The following is a 20,618-nucleotide window of genomic DNA, read 5'->3' on the forward strand; positions in this document are numbered from 1 at the left end:
AAGGAGATAAAAGAAAATTTAGTATTTGTAGGTATTCAGGGTCATTTTCCCAGTTAAATTTCTTTTTATTTTTTAAAATTTATTTAATTATTTATTTTTGCTGCTTTGGGTCTTCATTGCTGCACGTGGGCTTTCTCTAGTTGCGGCGAGTGGGGGCTACTCTTCGTTGCGGTGCACGGGCTTCTCATTGTGGTGGCTTTTCTTGTTGCAGAGCATGGGCTCTAGGTGCGTGGGCTTCAGTAGTTGTGGCACGCAGGCTGAGTAGCTGTGGCTCGTGGGTTCTAGAGCGCAGGCTCAGTAGTTGTGGTGCACGGGCTTAGTTGTTCCATGGCATGTGGGATCTTCCCAGACCAGGGCTCGAATCCGTGTCCCCTGCATTGGCAGGCGGATTCTTAACCACTGTACCACCAGGGGAGTCCCCACAGTTAAATTCTAATGGTCTCTTCCTTGCAAAACTAAAATAGGTTCTTATAATTAAATACATCTCACTTAAATATTTACTGAGTGTGTACTTGTTCAAGATACTATGTTAGGTATCCTGGAGGATATGAAAGTAATAAAACCACCAAGGTATCCAAGTAGTAATGAGACTTAAATTTAAAGAAGGAAGTAGAGAAAAAAAGAGTATGAGTCTTACATTGTGAAACAAGCTACTGGAACTCTTACTTACACACGCATCCCGGAGTACTGACTGTTTGATCTGCCTGGTAGCCATCTTCTATGTTGTTGTAAGCCAGCAATCTCACATGATATTTTCTTCTCGGGTCTATAAAGAAACCAACAGGTAATAATTAGGCCCATCCCTCTAAATAGGAACAAAGGTTCTACAGCCTTTCTAGATTTTGGTTTAAAAACCTTCTGAATGCATAAGAGCTCTAAGTAAAATGAAAATTTTCTCTCTCCTTATTCTACACAGTGACTCAGCAGTTCGCCTTATTATGACATTGCTATTGTGACTATCTACCAATTAATAAAATTTTATTTTATTTAACCTTATTTCGAACAATAACATTACCACCACTGTTCTTCCTCCTCTTCCTCAACTGACCAGACATAGATTGTTGATTTTAAAAGCCTTGGGCTGCCTGATGGATTCCTTACAAGTGGTTATGCTACATAGAAGTTTTCTGTTTAGTTATTTGAGGGTAGTTAACTTAAAAGCATGGAAATCAAACTGAGATTGTTTTCCCCCTAAAAGGTAAGAAGAATTACACATGTCATTCTTTAGTACCTTTGAAAATGTTTATAACCACGTATTATTTAAGTTTATTTCACCGCGTGCCCTTTTCCACAAACCTACATTTTCAGTTGAGAGCTAAATTTATCAAGAAAGATGAGTTGGAGCTCCCTCTACTGGTGTTCATTAATTAACACAACACAGAAACTAAAGTCCATCCCATACATATTAAAACAAAATTTTTTTTCAGGTTTTTGAGGAATTAAGTGGTTACAATTTTAAATAATATACTTAGAAGATATTCAAGAAGTTTAATGATATAAATACATTTAAATGTAAGCACTTATGATAACATTTAACTATAAAGTAATACTTGCTTAGGGCAAAAATAAAACTATTCAGAAATAATGTATTCTTTTTTTCTCCCCCCCCAGCTTCATTAAGGTATGGTTGACAAATAAAGGTTGTATATATTTAAGGTATATAACTTGATGTTTGGTATAGGCATACACTGTGAAATGATCACTACAATCAAGTGAATTAGACCCTTCACTAGTTACCATTTGTGTGTGTGTATTTGTGTGGTGAAAACATTTAAGATCTATACACTTAGTAAATTTCAAGTATACAGTACAGCTTTGATAACTATAGTCATGCTGTACATCAGATCTCCAGAACTTACTCATCTTGCATAACTGAAACTTTGTACCCATCTCCCCATTTCCCCCACTCCTGGCAACCATCATTCTACTTTCTGCTTCTATGAGTTTAACTATTTTAGATTCCATATATAAATGAGATCATGTAGTATTTGTCTTTCTGGCTTATCTCACTTGGCATAATGTCCTCTAGGTTCATTTATGTTGTGCAAATAGCAGGATTTCCTTCTTTTTAAAAGTTTAATAACATTCCATTGTATATATATGCCCCATTTTCTTTATCCATTCACCTATTAACAGGCATTTAGGTTGTTTTCACACCTTGTCTACTGTGAATAATGCTGCAATGAATATGGGGGTGCAGATAACTCTCTGAGGTACTGATCTCATTTCCTTTTGATATATACTCAGAAGTGAGATTGCTGGATCATACGCTAAGTCTATTTCTAATTTTAATGCATCTCTGTATTATACTTCTCTAAATAATAATAAAACACATAAATAAATCCAAAGGAATTTCACAAGGGAAAGCAATCATCCTTAATAGATATATCAAATGTGAAAAAAAACTTACAATAATATAATAAAAATAATTCTAGATTGAATTCAAACATTTAATATCCAAAAACGAGATGTAAAGTTTATTAAATTCTCCAATGTAATTTAAGAGTTTGTATAAATATTTTTGAAACTGATATATTTTAATATTTAATATTAAAATTCATTAAAAGGATGTCCTAAAATATAAAATTTTTATTTCTATCTGTTTTGACAAAATTACACAAGAAGAAAAAATTATACAACTTAGAACATTTCTGTATTTTCTAGATAGAAAGATGGGAAGACTAACAACATTTGACCATCCTATAGAAAATGTTTTTTAGATACATTATCTTATTTGAGTATCACAAAACCCTGTAAGATATATGTTACTCCCATTTTATAAACTGTGGTAAAAAGGTGTTAAGTAGCATGTCCAATGTCACACAAAGCTGAACCAGGAACTTGTGGCTATTTCTCTGACAAAGTACAGGCCTTTAAATTTACACAAATACATGTGCCTTTGTCACAGCAAGTATGTCTCCTTATAATGAATTTTAACATAGAAATATTTTCAATTTATTAAATAATTATCAGAAAACATAACCACATTTGAATTTCATCACTGAAATGATTTCTAACATTCAGCACTGAAATTCTAAGATTCAAAAGGTTTCCGTTCAGATCAATGGCTACTTCATTTGAATCTGTTTTCTTCTTTCTTTCCTCTTATTGCTGAACTCATTAGTCAACTGAATCCTGAGTTCCATATTTCAAATACTCCTTCTGAATGGATATAAATGAAATTCAGTTGGATCTCTGCAGAAGTTCTTCAGACGTATTTCTTTATTCTGTCTCTATTCAATTAGAAGAGTACTTTTAGGAAAGCCTCCTGAGTGTGATGAGGTGTTACACCAGGAATTAAGAGATACAGAAAAGGAGGAGTGAAACAGAATTTGCCCAAAGTAACTCATATTCTCAGGGAACCAGACACAGATACAGCAAACTCTCGCAGAAAGCTGATTTTGATGAGGGTTATCATTAGAGGTGGAGAGATTAATCTTTTTTCCACTGTGCAAACAATCAATCAATACTTCATAAACACTTCTCTGGAATGGTTATTTATTTTTAGCCCTAAAATTGATTTTTTCCCTTCTTCCTCTTTAAAAAAATGAGCTGCTTACACTAAATTTTAAATCCAGAATTAACCTTTTTGTTGTTGTTGTTGATCAGACAGAACCAGCTTACATGTCCTAAGAAGATGGGAGAAGAGAGTTGGTTCCTCAACATGGCCAGCACCTGGCTATTACCCACTCAGCACAGATGCCAGCAAGCCCAACACAAGAAGAGGCAGCTCTTCTGACGCCCACCTGGAAATCATCCACGTAGCCAGAGCAACAGTCTCCAGTGCTGGGCTCCTTCCCCCTGCTAGTTTATGTGAGGTCAGGAAGAGGCAAACCATCAGGCAGGCAAATAGAGTACACTGGGTGCATGAGATTCCTTTCTATCCACACAAAAAAAGTAAAACATGAACCAGGATAATTGGAAATTATTTTAGTAGAAAAAAAATAAAATTATAGGACATACTGGTAGGAAAAATAATGTAAAGCAAAGGGAAAAATCCATTCTCCTTTGTTCACATGTGATCTACTCTTCATGCTCTATAAAAAATCTATTTTAAAAAATAAAAAGTGCCACTACGGATAAAAGCCTTTATACACACATTACATTCTTGTGGCTTCATCAAAGATGTATATATTCTGATGTCTAGTGAGTTGTGAAGTCTGAACAAGTCCTCTGTCCTGTATGTTACATTGATTCCCTTTCGTATGGACTCCCTGGTGTCAATTCACGCTTGAACTTATAATAAACAGTTTGTCACGTTAAAAAAAAAAAAAAGCCAGGTTGGGGGCCAAGCTGAGCTGTGGGTCACCTGCATTTGCCATGTACTCCTCTCTCTTAGGCTTTAAAAATGAGTCCAATTTCAAATTCTAGTCACTGTATTATTTTGGTTTGCGAATCCAGAGACCCCAGAAAAACCTGGCTCATTATTGTTCATCAATTTGCTAGAAATTCAATTTCATCTACTTCTGCAAATTTAAGAGGGGACCCAAGGACCAGAGCCCTCACATAATGTTAAGATGAGCATTACCAGGCAATAAAAGTTACCAGCTAAGAAAGAAAACAGAGAACAGCTGCACAATTAACAAAATTAAGGATACAGAGTCAAAAATAAAGTTTAGGACCAGTATGTTAAGTACAGTTAAATGCACAAATAATGTACCACAGCAAAGTAGCACAAGTCTTAAAACTCCACAGTTCTGCAAAGACCCTCTGATGCATAAGGGACAAAGCAGACATGCAGGATCAACGCTGTGAAATGCCACAGGGAGCCAGTTCCCAGGGCCTGTTACAGCCTTTCTTGAGTCAAGCACTGCCACGTATGTGGTGCTTGGTTACACAAGACTCAGCAGACTTACGCTGTGTGGTTTAGGGGGAAACCAGCAGAGTCAGGAAGAGCAGCCACAAAGGACAGTGCAAGCCTCCTCAAAACCCAGTGAGGGAAGGAGAATGAGAGAGGGGGAGAGAGCTGGTCCCAGTTCCTTCAAAACTCAAGACAAGGAGCATAAAAACCACCCCTCAACAGAGCTAATTTTTATTTATTTTTATTATTATCATTTTTTTGCGGTACGCGGGCCTCTCACTGTTGTGGCCTCTCCCGTTGCAGAGCACAGGCTCCGGACGCGCAGGCTCAACGGCCGTGGCTCACGAGCCCAGCCGCCCCGCGGCATGTGGGATCTTCCCGGACCGGGGCACGAACCCGTGTCCCCTGCATCGGCAGGCAGGCTCTCAACCACTGCGCCACCAGGCAGGCCCCCAATTTTTATTTTTTAACATCTTTATTGGAGTATAATTGCTTCACAATGTTGTGTTAGTTTCTGCTGTATGACAAAGTGAATCAGCTATACATATACATATATCCCCATATCCCCTCCCTCTTGCGTCTCCCTCCCACCCTCCCTAACCCACCCCTCTAGGTGGTCACAAAGCACTGAGCTGATCTCCCTGTGCTATGCAGCTGCTTCCCACCAGCTATCTATTTTACATTTGGTAGTGTATATATGTCAGTGCTACTCTCTCACTTCGTCCCAGCTTACGCTTCCCCCTCCCCGTGTCCTCAAGTCCATTCTCTACCTCTGAGTCTTTATTCCTGTCCTGCCCCTAGGTTCTTCAGAACCATTTTCTTTTTTTTTAGATTCCATATATATATGTTAGCATACAGTATTTGTTTTTCTCCTTCTGACTTACTTCACTCTGTAGAACAGGCTCTAGGTCCATCTACCTCACTACAAATAAATCAATTTCGTTTCTTTTTATGGCTCAGTGATATTCCATTGTATATATGTGCCACATCTTCTTTATCCATTCACATCAGTTGATGGACATTTAGGTTGCTTCCATGTCCTGGCTATTGTAAACAGTGCTGCAATGAACACTGTGGTACATGACTCCTTTTGAATTATGGTTTTCTCAGGGAATATGCCCAGTAGTGGGATTGCTGGGTCATATGATAGTTCTATTTTTAATTTTTTTTTTTGCGGTACACGGGCCTCTCACTGTTGTGGCCTCTCCCGTTGCAGAGCACAGGCTCTGGACGCACAGGCTCAGCAGCCATGGCTCATGGACCCAGCCACTCCACAGCATGTGGGATCTTCACGGACCGGGGCACAAACCTGTGTCTCCTGCATCGGCGGTGGACTCTCAACCACTGTGCCACCAGGGAAGCCCTATTTTTAGTTTTTTAAGGAACTTCCATACTGTTCTCCATAGTGGCTGTATCTACTTACATTCCCATCAACAGTGCACAAGGGTTCCCTTTTCACTACACCCTCTCCAGCATTTATTGTTTGTAGATTTTTTGATGATGACCATTCTGACCAGTGTGAGGTGATACCTCATTGTAGTTTTGATTTGCATTTCTCTAATGATTAGTGATACTGAGCATCCTTTCTTGTGTTTGTTGGCAATCTGTATATCTTCTTTGTAGAAATGTCTATTTAGGTGTTCTGCCCTTTTTGGACTGGGTTGTTTCTTTTTTTGATATTGAGCTGCATGAGCTGCTTGTATATTTTCAAGATTAATCCTTTGTCAGTTGCTTCGTTTGCAAACATTTTCTCCTATTCTGAGGGTTATCTTTTCGTCTTGCTTATGGTTTCCTTTGCTGTACAAAAGCTTTTAAGTTTCATTAGATCCCATTTGTTTATTTTTGTTTTTATTTCCCTTTCTCTAGGAGGTGATTCAAAAAGGATCTTGCTGTTATTTATGTCATAGAGTGTTCTGCCTGTGTTTTCCTTTAAGAGTTTTATAGTGTCTGGCCTTACATTTAGGTCTTTAATCCATTTTAAGTTTATTTTTGTATATGGTGTTAGGGAGTGTTGTAATTTCATTCTTTTACATGTAGCTGTACAGTTTTCCCAGCACAATTTATTGAAGAGGCTGTCTTTTCTCCATTGTATATTCTTGCCTCCTTTATCAAAGATATGGTGACCACATCTGCGTGGGTTTATCTCTCTAGGCTTTCTATCCTGTTCCATTGATCTATATTTCTGTTTTTGTGTCAGTACCATATTGTCTTGATTACTGTAGCTTTGTAGTATAGTCTGAAGTCCGGGAGTCTGATTCCTCCAGCCCCGTTTTTCTTTCTCAAGATTGCTTTGGCTATTCAGGTTCTTTTGTGTTTCCATAAAGATGATGCAATTTTTTGTTCCAGTTCTGTGAAAAATGCCATTGGTAGTTTGATAGGGATTGCATTGAACCTGTAGATTGCTTTGGGTAGTATAGTCATTTTCACGATGTTGATCCTTCCAATCCAAGAACATGGTATATCTCTCCATCTGTTTGTATCATCTTTAATTTCTTTCATCAGTGTCCTATAGTTTTCTGCATACAGGTCTTTTGTCTCCTTAGGTAGATTTATTCCTAGGTATTTTTTTCTTTTTGTTGAAATGGTAAATGGGAGTGTTTCCTTAACTTCTCTTTCAGAGTTTTCATCATTAGTGTATAGGAATGCAAGAGATTTCTGTGCATTAATTTTATATCCTGCTACTTTACCAAATTCACTGAGTAGCTCTAGTAGTTTTCTGGTAGCATCTTTAAGATTCTCTATGTATAGTATCATGTCATCTGCAAACAGTGACAGTTTTACTTCTTTTCCAATTTGGATTCTTTTTATTTCTTTTTCTTCTCTGATTGCTGTGGGGGCTAATTTCTTAATGGTCTCGAGGGTGATAGGTAGCATTTGGTTTATGGTTAAACTTGCTTAAAGATTTAGCAATATATAAAGATGAAGGGTCAGGAAAGAAAGCCCAAATTAATTTAACACACATCTGACTAAACCTTTTGATACGTAACTCTGGAGTGTCAGTTTAAGTTAATGTGATCGAGGTCTCAGCCAAATTAACGTTTCTTCATTAGGGAGTCAACCTGTAGCCAAAAATGAAGCTCTCCCTCCTGAAACACTAGTATGGCTATATACCCTTTACCTTTCTCCACTGGCTCTAGGACCTGCCTCACCTTCTTCCCCTTCTGTTTCATTCTCACTACAGTTCTTCTACTTGAGTTTGTTTCACATAAGAAGGAATCAGAACCAGAAGTCTGGTTGGCCAAGAAAGAGTTCACAGGTATCAAATACACATTTATCAAGTACCTACTAAAAGTCAGGCACTGTATAGAAGACTCAAGCATTAGAAAGCTATAACTCTTGCTTTTAATTTCAATCTACCAAAGGGGACAGACTGGGAAATGAATACTTTGTATGTATTGTTTACCAACTGTGTAGCCTTGGGTAAGTTTCTTAGTTTTCTAAGCCTCATTTATTTTCATTTGGAAAATACAGATGTGATCCCACCAGAAAGACAAGATCCAGCCTCATCCACCAGAACACAGGCACTAGTCCCCTCCACCAGGAAGCCTACACAACCCACTGAACCAACCTTAGCTACTGGGGTCAGACACCAAAAACAACAGGAACTATGAACCTGCAGCCTGTGAAGAGGAGACCCCAAACACAGGAAGATAAGCAAAATGAGAAGACAGAAAAACACACAGCAGATGAAGGAGCAAGGTAAAAACCCACCAGACCTAACAAATGAAGAGGAAATAGGCAGTCTACATGAAAAAGAATTCAGAATAATGATAGTAAAGATGATCCAAAATCTTGGAAATAGAATAGACAAAATGCAAGAAACATTTAACAAGGACCTAGAAGAACTAAAGAGAAAACAAGCAACGATGAACAACACAATAAATGAAATTAAAAATTCTTTACAAGGGATCAATAGCAGAATAACTGAGGCAGAAGAACGGATAAGTGACCTGGAAGATAAAATAGTGGAAATAAGTACTGCAGAGCAGAATAAAGAAAAACGAATGAAGAGAACTGACGACAGTCTCAGAGACCTCTGGGACATTAAACACAACAACATTCGAATTATAGGGGTCCCAGAAGAAGAAGAGAAAAAGAAAGGGACTGAGAAAATATCTGAAGAGATTATAGCTGAAAACTTCCCTAATATGGGAAAGGAAATAGTTAATCAAGTCCAGGAAGCACAGAGAGTCCCATACAGGATAAATCCAAGGAGAAACATGCCAAGGCACATATTAATCAAACTATCAAAAATTAAATACAAAGAAAACATATTAAAAGCAGCAAGGGAAAAACAACAAATAACACACAAGGGAATCCCCATAAGGTTAACAGCTGATCTTTCAACAGAAACTCTGCAAGCCAGAAGGGACTGGCAGGACATATTTAAAGTGATGAAGGAGAAAAACTTACAACCAAGATTACTCTACCCAGCAAGGATCTCATTCAGATTTGATGGAGAAATCAAAACCTTTACAGACAAGCAAAAGCTGAGAGAGTTCAGCACCACCAAACCAGCTTTACAACAAATGCTAAAGGAACTTCTCTAGGCAAGAAACACAAGAGAAGGAAAAGACCTACAATAACAACCCCAAAACAATTAAGAAAATGGGAATAGGAACATACATGTCGATAATTACCTTAAATGTAAATGGATTAAATGCTCCCACCAAAAGACACAGACTGGCTGAATGGATACAAAAACAAGACCCATATATATGCTGTCTACAAGAGACCCACTTCAGACCTAGGGACACATACACACTGAAAGTGAGGGGATGGAAAAAGGTATTCCATGCAAATGGAAATCAAAAGAAAGCTGGAGTAGCAATTCTCATATCAGACAAAATAGACTTTAAAATAAAGCCTATTACAAGAGACAAAGAAGGACACTACATAATGATCAAGGGATCGATCCAAGAAGATGTAACAATTGTAAATATTTATGCACCCAACATAGGAGCACCTCAATACATAAGGCAAATACTAACAGCCATAAAAGGGGAAATCGACAGTAACACGTTCATAGTAGGAGACTTTAACACCCCACTTTCACCAATGGACAGATCATCCAAAATGAAAACAAATAACACAAGCTTTAAATGATACATTAAACAAGATGGACTTAATTGATATTTATAGGACATTCCGTCCAAAAACAACAGAATACACATTTTTCTCAAGTGCTCATGGAACATTCTCCAGGATAGATCATACCTTGGGTCACAAATCAAGCCTTGGTAAATTTAAGAAAATTGAAATTGTATCAAGTATCTTTTCCGACCACAATGCTATGAGACCAGATATCAATTACAGGAAAAGATCTGTAAAAAATACAAACACATGGAGCCTTATAGGGATTTAAACAGTATTAAATGAAATCATGCCTATTAAGGACTTTGTACAGTAGCTCCTATAATTAGTAAACACAACATTACTGTTGTTTTTGTTATGTGAGTAAAGTTGCCTGGGAGAACAGAAAAGGCACTGCCAAAACTACGCTGCACTTAAGTTTGGGAATCGTCTTTGTGAAGGCAAATGAGTATGAAGGCTGTTTGTTCATACAAGCAAGGTCTAGAGTCCAGAATATCAGCAAATTTGCAATTAGCAGACACTGATGCTGAGCTCTAACTACTCTCTATCCTCATTAACATTCCCTGGTTCATAGGGAATGAGGCAAAAGCTCTCAAGTGTGTGTCTGAGTTGTATACATGATTGAAGGAGCTGTGTTTTGTGTTTATGCCCCGAAGAATGCTTGCTGTTTTGGCAACCATGTCACATGGAGTATAATCCTCTCAGTGTCAAATCCACCTTCACCCATGTCTTCCATATTAATCGAATAAGCTATCATCTGCGAACAAAGAAACAACCTGATGATGATAAATGCTTTGGAAAGCAACTTAGTAGATTTCTTTCCTAATGGAAGAACAGTAGATGGTTTCACAAAAACAAAATATGGAAAAGTTTGAGGACTAGCATTAGATACAGCAAGCAGATGTACACAACAAATTAATTTATTGTTAAATATATCCAGTTTTAACAGTTAGGTGTTTATTACCTTCAGTGACAACAACTCAGAACAAGAAGAACAAAGATCAATAAAATGAGACTCCCTGTAATGCCAAGGTCTTTTAAAGATGCACACAGATTAAAACTGATCAAGAATCTGTCTTAATTCCATTCTAAAAGCATATGATTTGACAACAGTGAATTAACTGTATCTTTATGCAAAATCTTAAGTAACCTACTAAAATTTTTGGTACAATATACCCATTTTTCACTGCAACGTGTTTCCAAACACCACAAAACAACAAAAAAACCCATGCCTTCTTCCAGGGTTTTACCTAACTTGCATTTCTCTTCTCTATCACTAGATGGCATCTGTGTGCCTGTAAGGAGAGTGATGACTCATCTAGCTACTAAGGCGAGAGCTATTCAGATATCAGCTGAAACTGATGAATGAGCAATTCAAAACAGGTATGCATGAACTAGGGTGACTGCTTTAGTTTCACCAATTAAAGATTTCATGAAATACAAAGCTGTAAAAGGGAGAAGGGCTGCCTTGGATCAGCATTTGTCATACACAGAAATATTTCACATGAACTTTAAAAACCCTGTGAGTAAGGTACTGTTTTTGTCACCTGTCCCATAACAGAGGAGGATGCTGAGACAAACAGAAGATAACTTTCCCAATGATTCAGCACTACTAAGAACCTAAGATACGGTTTAGCATGAGGGTTAAGGGCTGAGATGTCAGACCCAGACTCCCTGGATTCCAATTCTAGCTTGGTCAACACTGTGTTAACTTGGGAAGTTATTTTCTCTTCTTTACCTTGGTTAAAATCACCTGTAAGATGGGTATGATGATGATAAAGCATCTATCTCTTGAGGTGATGGGAGGATGATATAAACTGATTTACATAAAGTGCTTAAAGTAGTGCCAGTGTATGATAATAACATCAATAGTAATAAGAACCTACCAATAAAAATAATAGAGATAGAAATATCAGTAGTAATAATTATTAGAAGCATCTCATAACTCCTAATCCCTCCTCCCTCTCATGTAGAAGGGCAGGATGGTATAATGGTGAAAGGATAGACCCTGGAACCAGACTACTTGGGTTTGCATTGAGTTTCCTCTTCTATAAAATGGGGATTAAATGAGTTTATATATATAAAATGCTTAGAAGAATGTCTGGCACTGAGTAGGTGCTTTTTATTTTTTATTGCTTTTTTGTTTTGTTTTTTGGCCGCACCGCACAGCATGTAGAATCTTAGTTCCCTGACCAGGGATCAAACCCATGTCCCTTGCATTGGAAGCGTGGAGTCTTAATTGCTGGACTGCCAGGGAAGTCCCGCGTAGGTGCTTTTTAGTGTTGAATAAGTAAGTGTAGAGGAGGGTGCTGGTTTGAGAATTGGGGGATTTGGATTTTAATCTTGGATTTCGTAGCTGTGCGGCTGCAAAGGTGGTCTCCTGGAATTCAGTTTCCTCGTATTTAAAATTAGGAAGTTGAAATATATCAGTTGCTCTCAAATTTGTTTATGTAATAGTGTACTAGGGGAGCTAAGACAAAGGTAGAAAAAAGCACCATGCAAGACAGGAGTGACTGCTACAAAGAGATTTGTTGAAACGCTAAGGGAATTCAAAAGAGGGAATGGTTACTAGTAGTTTGGGGGTGGGGAGGACTTCATGGAAGAAGCGCATCTGAGCAGAATCTGGCCTTCTCGTAAGCGTGGGGAAGAGGAGATTGAGGTCATGGGAAGAGCATAAGCAAAGGCTCGGGGACAGGAACACATGGATCAGGGATGAGTGACAGGGAAGAGCTCAGTAAAGGTGCATGATGAGTGAGGGTCACAAAGAAAAGTTGGGCTGGGGCTAGATTTCACAGGGCTTTGAGAACCAGGCTAGGCATTGTGGATTTTATTACATATGCACAGAAAACAGGTGACTAAATGAGATGGTTGAGAGAAGGGATTAACGAGAAGAAAGAGTAAGAAATCTCCCAAGTTCCAGCCTGGCTTGACTGACAGAAATGGAAGAGGATATGCTTGGTGGAGGCATTGACATGACAAATCAGAAATGCTGGAGGAGCATTCAAGTGGAGCTGACCAGCGGGCGACTAAAAGTGTCAGCTGGAGCCAGCAGTTAGGATGGGGAACCACATTCAGCAGTCATTTAAATGGAGGATGGGGTGCCACGGGAGAGGAAAGACAGCAAGGACTAGAAACCTGGGGGCAAGAAGAGAAGTGGTCTTAAAGAGTCATGAGGAGAACAGGGAAGGTAAAATACCATGGAAACCAAGAGAAGGTCGGCTGACAATATCCAAAGCTGCAGAGAAGTCACCAAGGGTAAGAATGACATCTGGTTATCTAGGTCCTTTAACAGAATAAATTCATCAGGAAGGGGTGAGGTTAGGGGTAGCAGAAAACATGAAGTTAAAGAGCAAGGAAGTGGTGGGACATCGGAGGAAGAGCTATAAAGGGGAATGAAAATGCATCATCTTATGTACCAAAATGTTAACAGTGATATCTAGCTCTATACGGTCAAATTTTTAGTTACTTCGCTTCCTATATTTCTACCTGTGCTACAATAAATATGAATTGCTGTGGTAATAATAAAATGGTAAAGAATTGTTGGGAAAACGTATTATCTTTTTTTTAAATTAATTGATTAATTTCCTTATTTTGGCTGTGCAGGGTCTTCGTCATGGCATGCGGGCTTCTCTAGTTGCAGCACCCGTGCTTAGTTGTGGTATGTGGGATCTTAGTTCCCCCACCAGGAACTGAACCTGGGCCCCCTGCACTGGGAGCGTGGGTCTTAAACACTGGACCACCAGGGAAGTACCTTGATTACTTAGATTTTTAATAAAGATTTCTTCTCCCCTTCAGCTACATTTAGCAGGGTCAAAATTAGCATCTTTAGTTCTTAGGGAAGGAAGGAAGATTAGGTATTATTTTTCCACATCTTATAAATGGGGAAATTGAGGCACAGAAAAGCGTGGAGACTTGCTTTTGGTTGTGCAGCTGCAGTAATAATAAAATGGTAAAGAATTGTTGGGAAAATGTATTATCTTTTATATGCCAACAAACTAATATGTACTTATATGCATTATCTTAAATAATCCTTACAACTCTATAAAATAAGAATTATTATTTTAATTTTATAAAGATACTTCTATAGAAGTAAACTAGCTTTCCTTTAAAAATTAACCATTTTTCTATATAAAATACCCAAAAATCTATTTCAAATCTCTTTGATTCTTTAGTATGCTAGAAATAAGTTGGGCTGTAAGTTCACTTATTATATCTTCTACAACACAGAGTAGCTAGGTTTTTTAAAACTTGTTTTTGTTGTCCTTCAGCTTCAATTCTGTGCTTCTGGGCCTATGTGATAAAGCCAGGGACCCTATAATCACTGATGTTTTAGAAGTCAGAGAGCAAAACATGTGATAACATGTGTAAAATTAAGAGAATACATTCTAAAGAATGTCATCCTCTCCTACTGCATGGCTTTATGACTTAAACCCTAATTTTTGGCCTGTTTCCGGATTTAGGTTATCTCTGAAGTAGGCCCTGAATAAGTGGGTGATACTAATGTACATTCAAAGTAATCAGTTACACAGTAAAACAAAAGCAGAATAATCAGAGATTTAACAATTAAGGAATAAAACTTACTTCAGGGAGAAAACATTTAAGAGTTCCAATCCTTTTGGATTTTGATCATTGTTCCATCCTTACACATCTTTATTTAAGATACGAAAGGTAAAAACTAAAAGGCTCACTTCGTAGGAAGTTCCCACACCATACCTTCACCCAAACACTATAAAGACCAAGTGTTCTCTGACTGGAGATGAACACAGATGGTAAAACAGACAGACATCAATTCAAACTTTATGGATTCTTTGCTATAATACTGACATTTCTACAAGCTTGGCTTCCTGAAAAATGCACAACAGAAAATTATTACTTATTTACAAAGTGTTTAGCTGTGGACCAATAATAACACTGGGGTCATGAAAACCAAGCCTTTGTTTCTTTTGGCTGCTGCTTGTTGGTGAGGCTCCAGAAGGCTTGAAAAGAGCCAGGCCAAAGTGGACAGATCAGGGGTAGACAAAATTAAGAGAAAACCTGAGATCAGGACCATGAAAAAACTTTTACCTCACAGCAGTGAGTCCACCTCTGACATAATTTCTAACATTCAAATCTCATAAAGACTTAATGAGTTTTATTCCCCATCTTGTTATGGAAACTTCTCAGGTGATGGGAAAAATAATCCTCCTAGGACCAAAAGAAGGTAAAATAATCACATCTACTTTGGGACAGTCCCCTTGGTTCAATTTACAGACATGAAACATGCTAGAGTAGCTTAATAAAACATCTTAAGAGAACAAAAAGAATTACTTTAAAAATCACTATGTGGGAATTCTCTCGTGGCCCAGTGGTTAGGGCTCCATGCTTGCACTGCAGGGTGCACGGGTTCAATCCCTGGTAGGGGAACTAAGATCCCACACGTTGTGCCACTGCCAAACAAAAAACCCACTACGTACTACTTTAAATTACTTACTTAAACCACTGCTAAAGAAAAGCTTTGCTTATATTAGCAACAAAGTGTCACAATTAAGACAGCCTCAAAGCATTAAAAATAATCAAGTAAATTAGAATATATATGCAAAGGTAATCTAAAAGCAGCAATCTGAAAATGTGCTGCTATAAGGTCAACATATGAAGTATGAACACTGTTAAAGAAGAAAATGCTCAGAAAAAGTGAGAAAGGTGACATTCTGTGGGATGAAACCTAGTGTCTGGCCAAATGTCCATATTTTTTTAATGTATATTTATTTTTGGCTGTGTTGGGTCTTTGTTTCTGTGAGAGGGCTTTCTCTAGTTGTGGCAAGAGGGGGCCACTCTTCATCGCGGTGTGCGGGCCTCTCACTATCGCGGCCTCTCTTGTTGCGGAGCACAGGCTCCAGACGCGCAGGCTCAGTAGTTGTGGCTCACGGGCCCAGTTGCTCCGCGGCATGTGGGATCTTCCTGGACCAGGGCTCGAACCCATGTCCCCTGCTTGGCAGGCAGATTCTCAACCACTGAGCCACCAGGGAAGCCCTAAATGTCCATTTTTAATTTAATCTTTTGTGCTACAAGGTTTTGTGTGAGCCTTTCGGCCCATTGTTTCCCTGCAGTCTGACGGGAGAGCTCCTTGGTCTGGCTAGCCAGGGTGACTGCACTGCCCCCAAGCCTGTCCTTCCAATACAGTACCCCATATAATTATTCAGAGAAGAGGCCAGCAGTATGGACCACTGTGACACCTGGGTCACGGCCTCTGACATAGAATCTGGGGCCAGACCAAGTCTGGTCCAGCAGCAGAGGAGCAGGAAAAATGCTAAGGGGGATGCGTGGGAAAGGAAAGCTGAGTGAAATGCTCTACCTTAAAATGCTATGCGTAAGCACAGTAACAAAAAAAAATCACATTTGAACGATGTGATTTGGCTTCAAGTTATTGAAATGCTGTTAAGACTAGTGTTTCTCTTCTCTCTAAACCATGATGCCGTTAGGAGACCAAGTCTCTTCTAAGGGGGATTTCTTTGTCTTGTATTATCAGACTTATGTTAGAATGGAAAAAGTTCATGATGGTTGAAATAATGCCTTACATAAATGCACTAGTATGCTGATTTAAAAAGAGGTTTTTTAGCTAAAAGAGTGTAAATTTTACTTTAAGCCTAGATTAAAAATTCATTCTCCTTTTGTTCATAAACTGAACTTCTGCAAGGGATTGTTAATCATAAACATAATTCACTTTGCATTGAAAATTTAAAGAAAGTATTTTTTTAATGATCACCATGCCAAAATGTTATAAATGTATTCTGTGGTAATCCAGAATATTTATCTGAGTGTAAAACAGACAGAATGGCAGATGGAATGGGCAATCCCCCACTCTCCCAGCTTTCCCTCTGTGTTCTGTAGAACAGCTCTCTATGGAAGCTGATGGTAGAGTATTTGTCTAAACCTGAAAAGACTCAGTCCCTTTTGTCCTGCATGCCTGAAGGGCCCTAAGACAAACAACACCTCTCACTCCCAGTAAAAACATCCCCTCTCCTACTGAGTTTAGGATAATTTGGAAGAAAGTTATTTGTATGTGACATTCGAGATTAGTTTCCTACCAAAATAAGTATATCCTATTGGTTATCTCTAATTTAAAAACCTTCCCCAAAAGACTGGGATTGTTTTGTAAAATCCAGAAGCATAAGGCTTTCCCAATTATATTGTGTTCACGAATATTGTGATCATGTTATTTCTTTTTTGATCATGTGATTTCATTTTATACATCTATTAGGCTTTCAAGACTTTTTAAAAAATATTTTATTTTTGACAAATGTATTACTTTGGGTTGTCTGGATAAGAAATATTTGGGGTTGAAGATTTCTATTTGAACGTTGCCATGAATGAATCTGATTTTCATCCAAACATTGAAAAACAAATCTGAAAGTGATAATGGAGGCTCCAAGGAACACAGTTTTTGATCTTTTATGTTCTTTTCTTATGGCATTCCTTTCCCTTTGGGAATCCCCCAGGAAGAAAGGCACTTCCATGGTCTAATTTTGTAAGATGAGTGAGCAATGCCACTGAGTCTCTCCTACCACACCATCAATTATTATGCCCATGGTTGATAGTTCCTGTGGGTTGGGAAAGAGAAAAAGAACGAAGACTCCAAAAAAGCAGAGGCTTAACTGTCTCAACATTGATAACAGCTTTATGTAAAGCGTACTAATAAGGCTGGTCCACATATATGTTCCTAAATAATTTAAAAGTGAATAAAATAGAGCGATTGCTGATTATAAGAATTTTTAACACAAAAAAAGTGTTAGAATGGGGGGGTGCATTTTAAAAGGCTGTAAAATTTACAAAGGAAGTTTACTTAAAGTCGTTACGTAAGAAAATGAAATAAGTTCCTTTGATTATGTTGATATTTCTATCAAGAGCAATTCTTACCCTAAAAGCATCCAAAGTACTTGACTTGCGCTACTATACTTGGCTTAGCATTTGTTTAACTAGCTGCTCTGTCTGCCAACACACAGACACTGTCTGTTTGACATACATCATTGCCTTACAAACAATATTTTTGTAGACTGACAGAGAGAGCCTATTCATGACAACCAAACTTCCCCTGAAGCCATGAAATAAATTTCCTTCCAGGACTAACATTTCTCCCTTTCACTGTCATGGGCTCGCCATGCCATTTTGACCTTTCTGTGAGGCAACATGAAAATACCATCTATCATTTCCTGAACCACGGTGACTTGGTTGGAGGTGCACCGTTTCATGGCAAAAACATCTGTGGTCTGATAACCATTCCTCCAAATCTCAGCCCTCGGCAGTTAAAAGCATGCTTACAAGATGGGAGAGAAGCAGGTAGACAGCTTGAAACCAGTCTTAAATTTCTTCTCAAGTAGGAAATGCAAGCTGGTAAAATATCAGCTTCATCAATCATAGTGATAAAACATTATTGCATTATTTATTTATGCCTCCTTTAGAACTCACAAAAAGCACTATATTACAGCAATTTATTTAAACTTTGCTGAATGTACCACTTCAAAATTGATTTTAATGTTAGCAGATAAGAGAATTCTGGGAGTTTGATACAAGCAGGTGCAGGTCATTACCATGTTAATTGGCTATAAACAGTCCACTCAAATTGTATATAAACCTTAAATCTTTCAGGTACTGAAAGACACTGAAGATGTTTGGGGGTGCTTGGAAGTTATTCAATATATCTTTAAATAGTTTTCAACACATATGATAGAGAATCTGAAGCAATTTGAGCATATGAAGTTAAACTAAAAACATTTCCTGAGAAATAAAATATTCAACGGAAGACCTAAGTTTTCTTATATTCAATCTGGAATATATTATTATAAGGGAATTCCCTGGTGGTCCAGGGTTTAGGACTCGGCGCTTTCACTGCCGTGGCCTGGGTTCAATCCCTGGTTGGGGAACTAAGATCCCGCAAGCCATGCGGTGCAGCCAAAAAAAAGAAATATATTATTATAAACACCAGTTTATAAACATTCCAAGGACAGAAGAAATATTTAGTTGTTTAAGGAAATAATTTCAGTTTTTAGTTCCTCAAGTGAGCTTTAATTGGAAGGGTTACTGGATAGTATGAATAAGAAACTGATTTTCTGTATTTTTTTCTCAGTAGGTAAAATTATATTACAATGTATGCCAATTGATATAAATCTCAAATATCCCACACATCTCTAGAAAATTGTTTTATATAATCAATTGTTATTTCAGAAGTGCTGTCGCTTTAACCATGTGCATAATCATTGTAAAACCATTCCTAACTTGGAGGAACTAATTAAACACACAGCACAGAGCATTTTTAACCTTTTAAATTATTTTTTAAACATTTTGATATATTTTCCTTATTTCTTATTCTCTTATCTGTATGTGCATGTGTTCAAGTGTACATATACACACCACTTTTTCTTTTGTTGAATTATCAGTACACTTCACACCTAAATACATGGACATGTTTCCCCTGAGAACAAGGTGAAACATATATAACCTATATAATCACAATATCATTATTACACCCAATAAACTTAACAATGACACAATTTTATCTGATACATAGTCTATTTTTAAATTTCCCACCGATAATGTCCTTTATATTCCCCACCCCCGCCCAAATTCCTGAATCCAATTGAGGGTCACACACTGCTTCTTCATCTAGAATTGTTCCCTGTCCTTTTCCTATCTTTTGTGACAATGACAATGACATCTTTAAAGAATCCAGTCCAGATGTTTTATAGACTATCTCACATCTGGATTTATCTAATTGCTTCCTCATTGTTAGATCCAGACTAAATGTTTTTGGCAAGAATATTACACAGGTTAGACTATGACTTTAATATAGGGTTTTTTTATTAAGGGAAATATAACTTAAAATACACATTTTTTGTAAGTGCAAATCTGTTACATTTCTTGTTGAAGAGCAACTGTCATAGTTTCAAAAGCTTTCCTAACTCCAGAATAGTGTTTTCTTAGTGGCCAATTTTATCTCTATATTTATCTATATTTACCCATATGAATGTATTCAACCCTTGCCTGACAAGACAATGAAAAGTACCAACTTGTTTTTAGGGTTCTTATAAGATTTCTAGAAATATCAGGGACTTTGTACATAAATAATGCAAATGCAGATTTGTTTCCTTAATTCTCAATGACTCACACTGGAATGCCAATTTGTAATATACACAGCCTGCGAATAGAGTAAACCAAGAAATCAGGGCCATAAAGTGTGCAGTTCAGTTAACATGGGACAGAGAATTAATATGATTAAAACAATCACTGTAATTTCTCAGAGTGGATATGTGCATAGAAAAAAGGGCCTTTTAAAAAGAGTGTTTCAAATAATAGTTTCTATAGTTTTGTAGGGTCAGAATTAAGGCCCATCTGCCATGATTTTTCTTCTGAGACAAAAGGCCATTTTATGAAAAGAGTGGGAGTGTATTCAAGAAAGAGAAACCATACTAAAAATCATCATACTTGGTCATCCAGATGGAGAAAGGTGAAAGTTCAAAAAAATTCTTTTAATTGTTTCCTCCATTAGTATCTCTAGGTCATCCAAAACACTGTAACTTGTTAAATGATCCTAGAAACTACAGGAATCTTCTTCCCTTATTAGCTTAAGTCATTGTCAAGAATAATATGGTTTTCAATACAGATTCACAGAGACCCTCCAACAATGTGAGCATACGGTTTTTTCAGAGGTACTGTATTTTGGGAATTTAGTTAGTATATTAAAATCTTCTAA

General features: G+C 37.6%; 1 protein-coding gene across 1 annotated transcript in view; it reads right to left on the minus strand.

Annotated features, from left to right (window-relative positions):
- The window catches only part of PRTG (protogenin), a gene marked incomplete at its 3' end in the record, with an annotated part of 127,851 nt that overhangs the window by 20,083 nt on the left and 87,150 nt on the right, over nt 1-20,618 (minus strand). The window contains exon 12 of the mRNA XM_082617091.1: nt 671-766. Within this exon, the coding sequence (XP_082473217.1) occupies nt 671-766 (96 nt within the window). The remainder of the gene's footprint in view (nt 1-670; nt 767-20,618) is intronic.

The sequence above is a fragment of the Mesoplodon mirus genome, assembly GCF_964341445.2.
Source record: "Mesoplodon mirus genome assembly, chromosome: 4".
NCBI lineage: Eukaryota > Metazoa > Chordata > Mammalia > Artiodactyla > Ziphiidae > Mesoplodon > Mesoplodon mirus.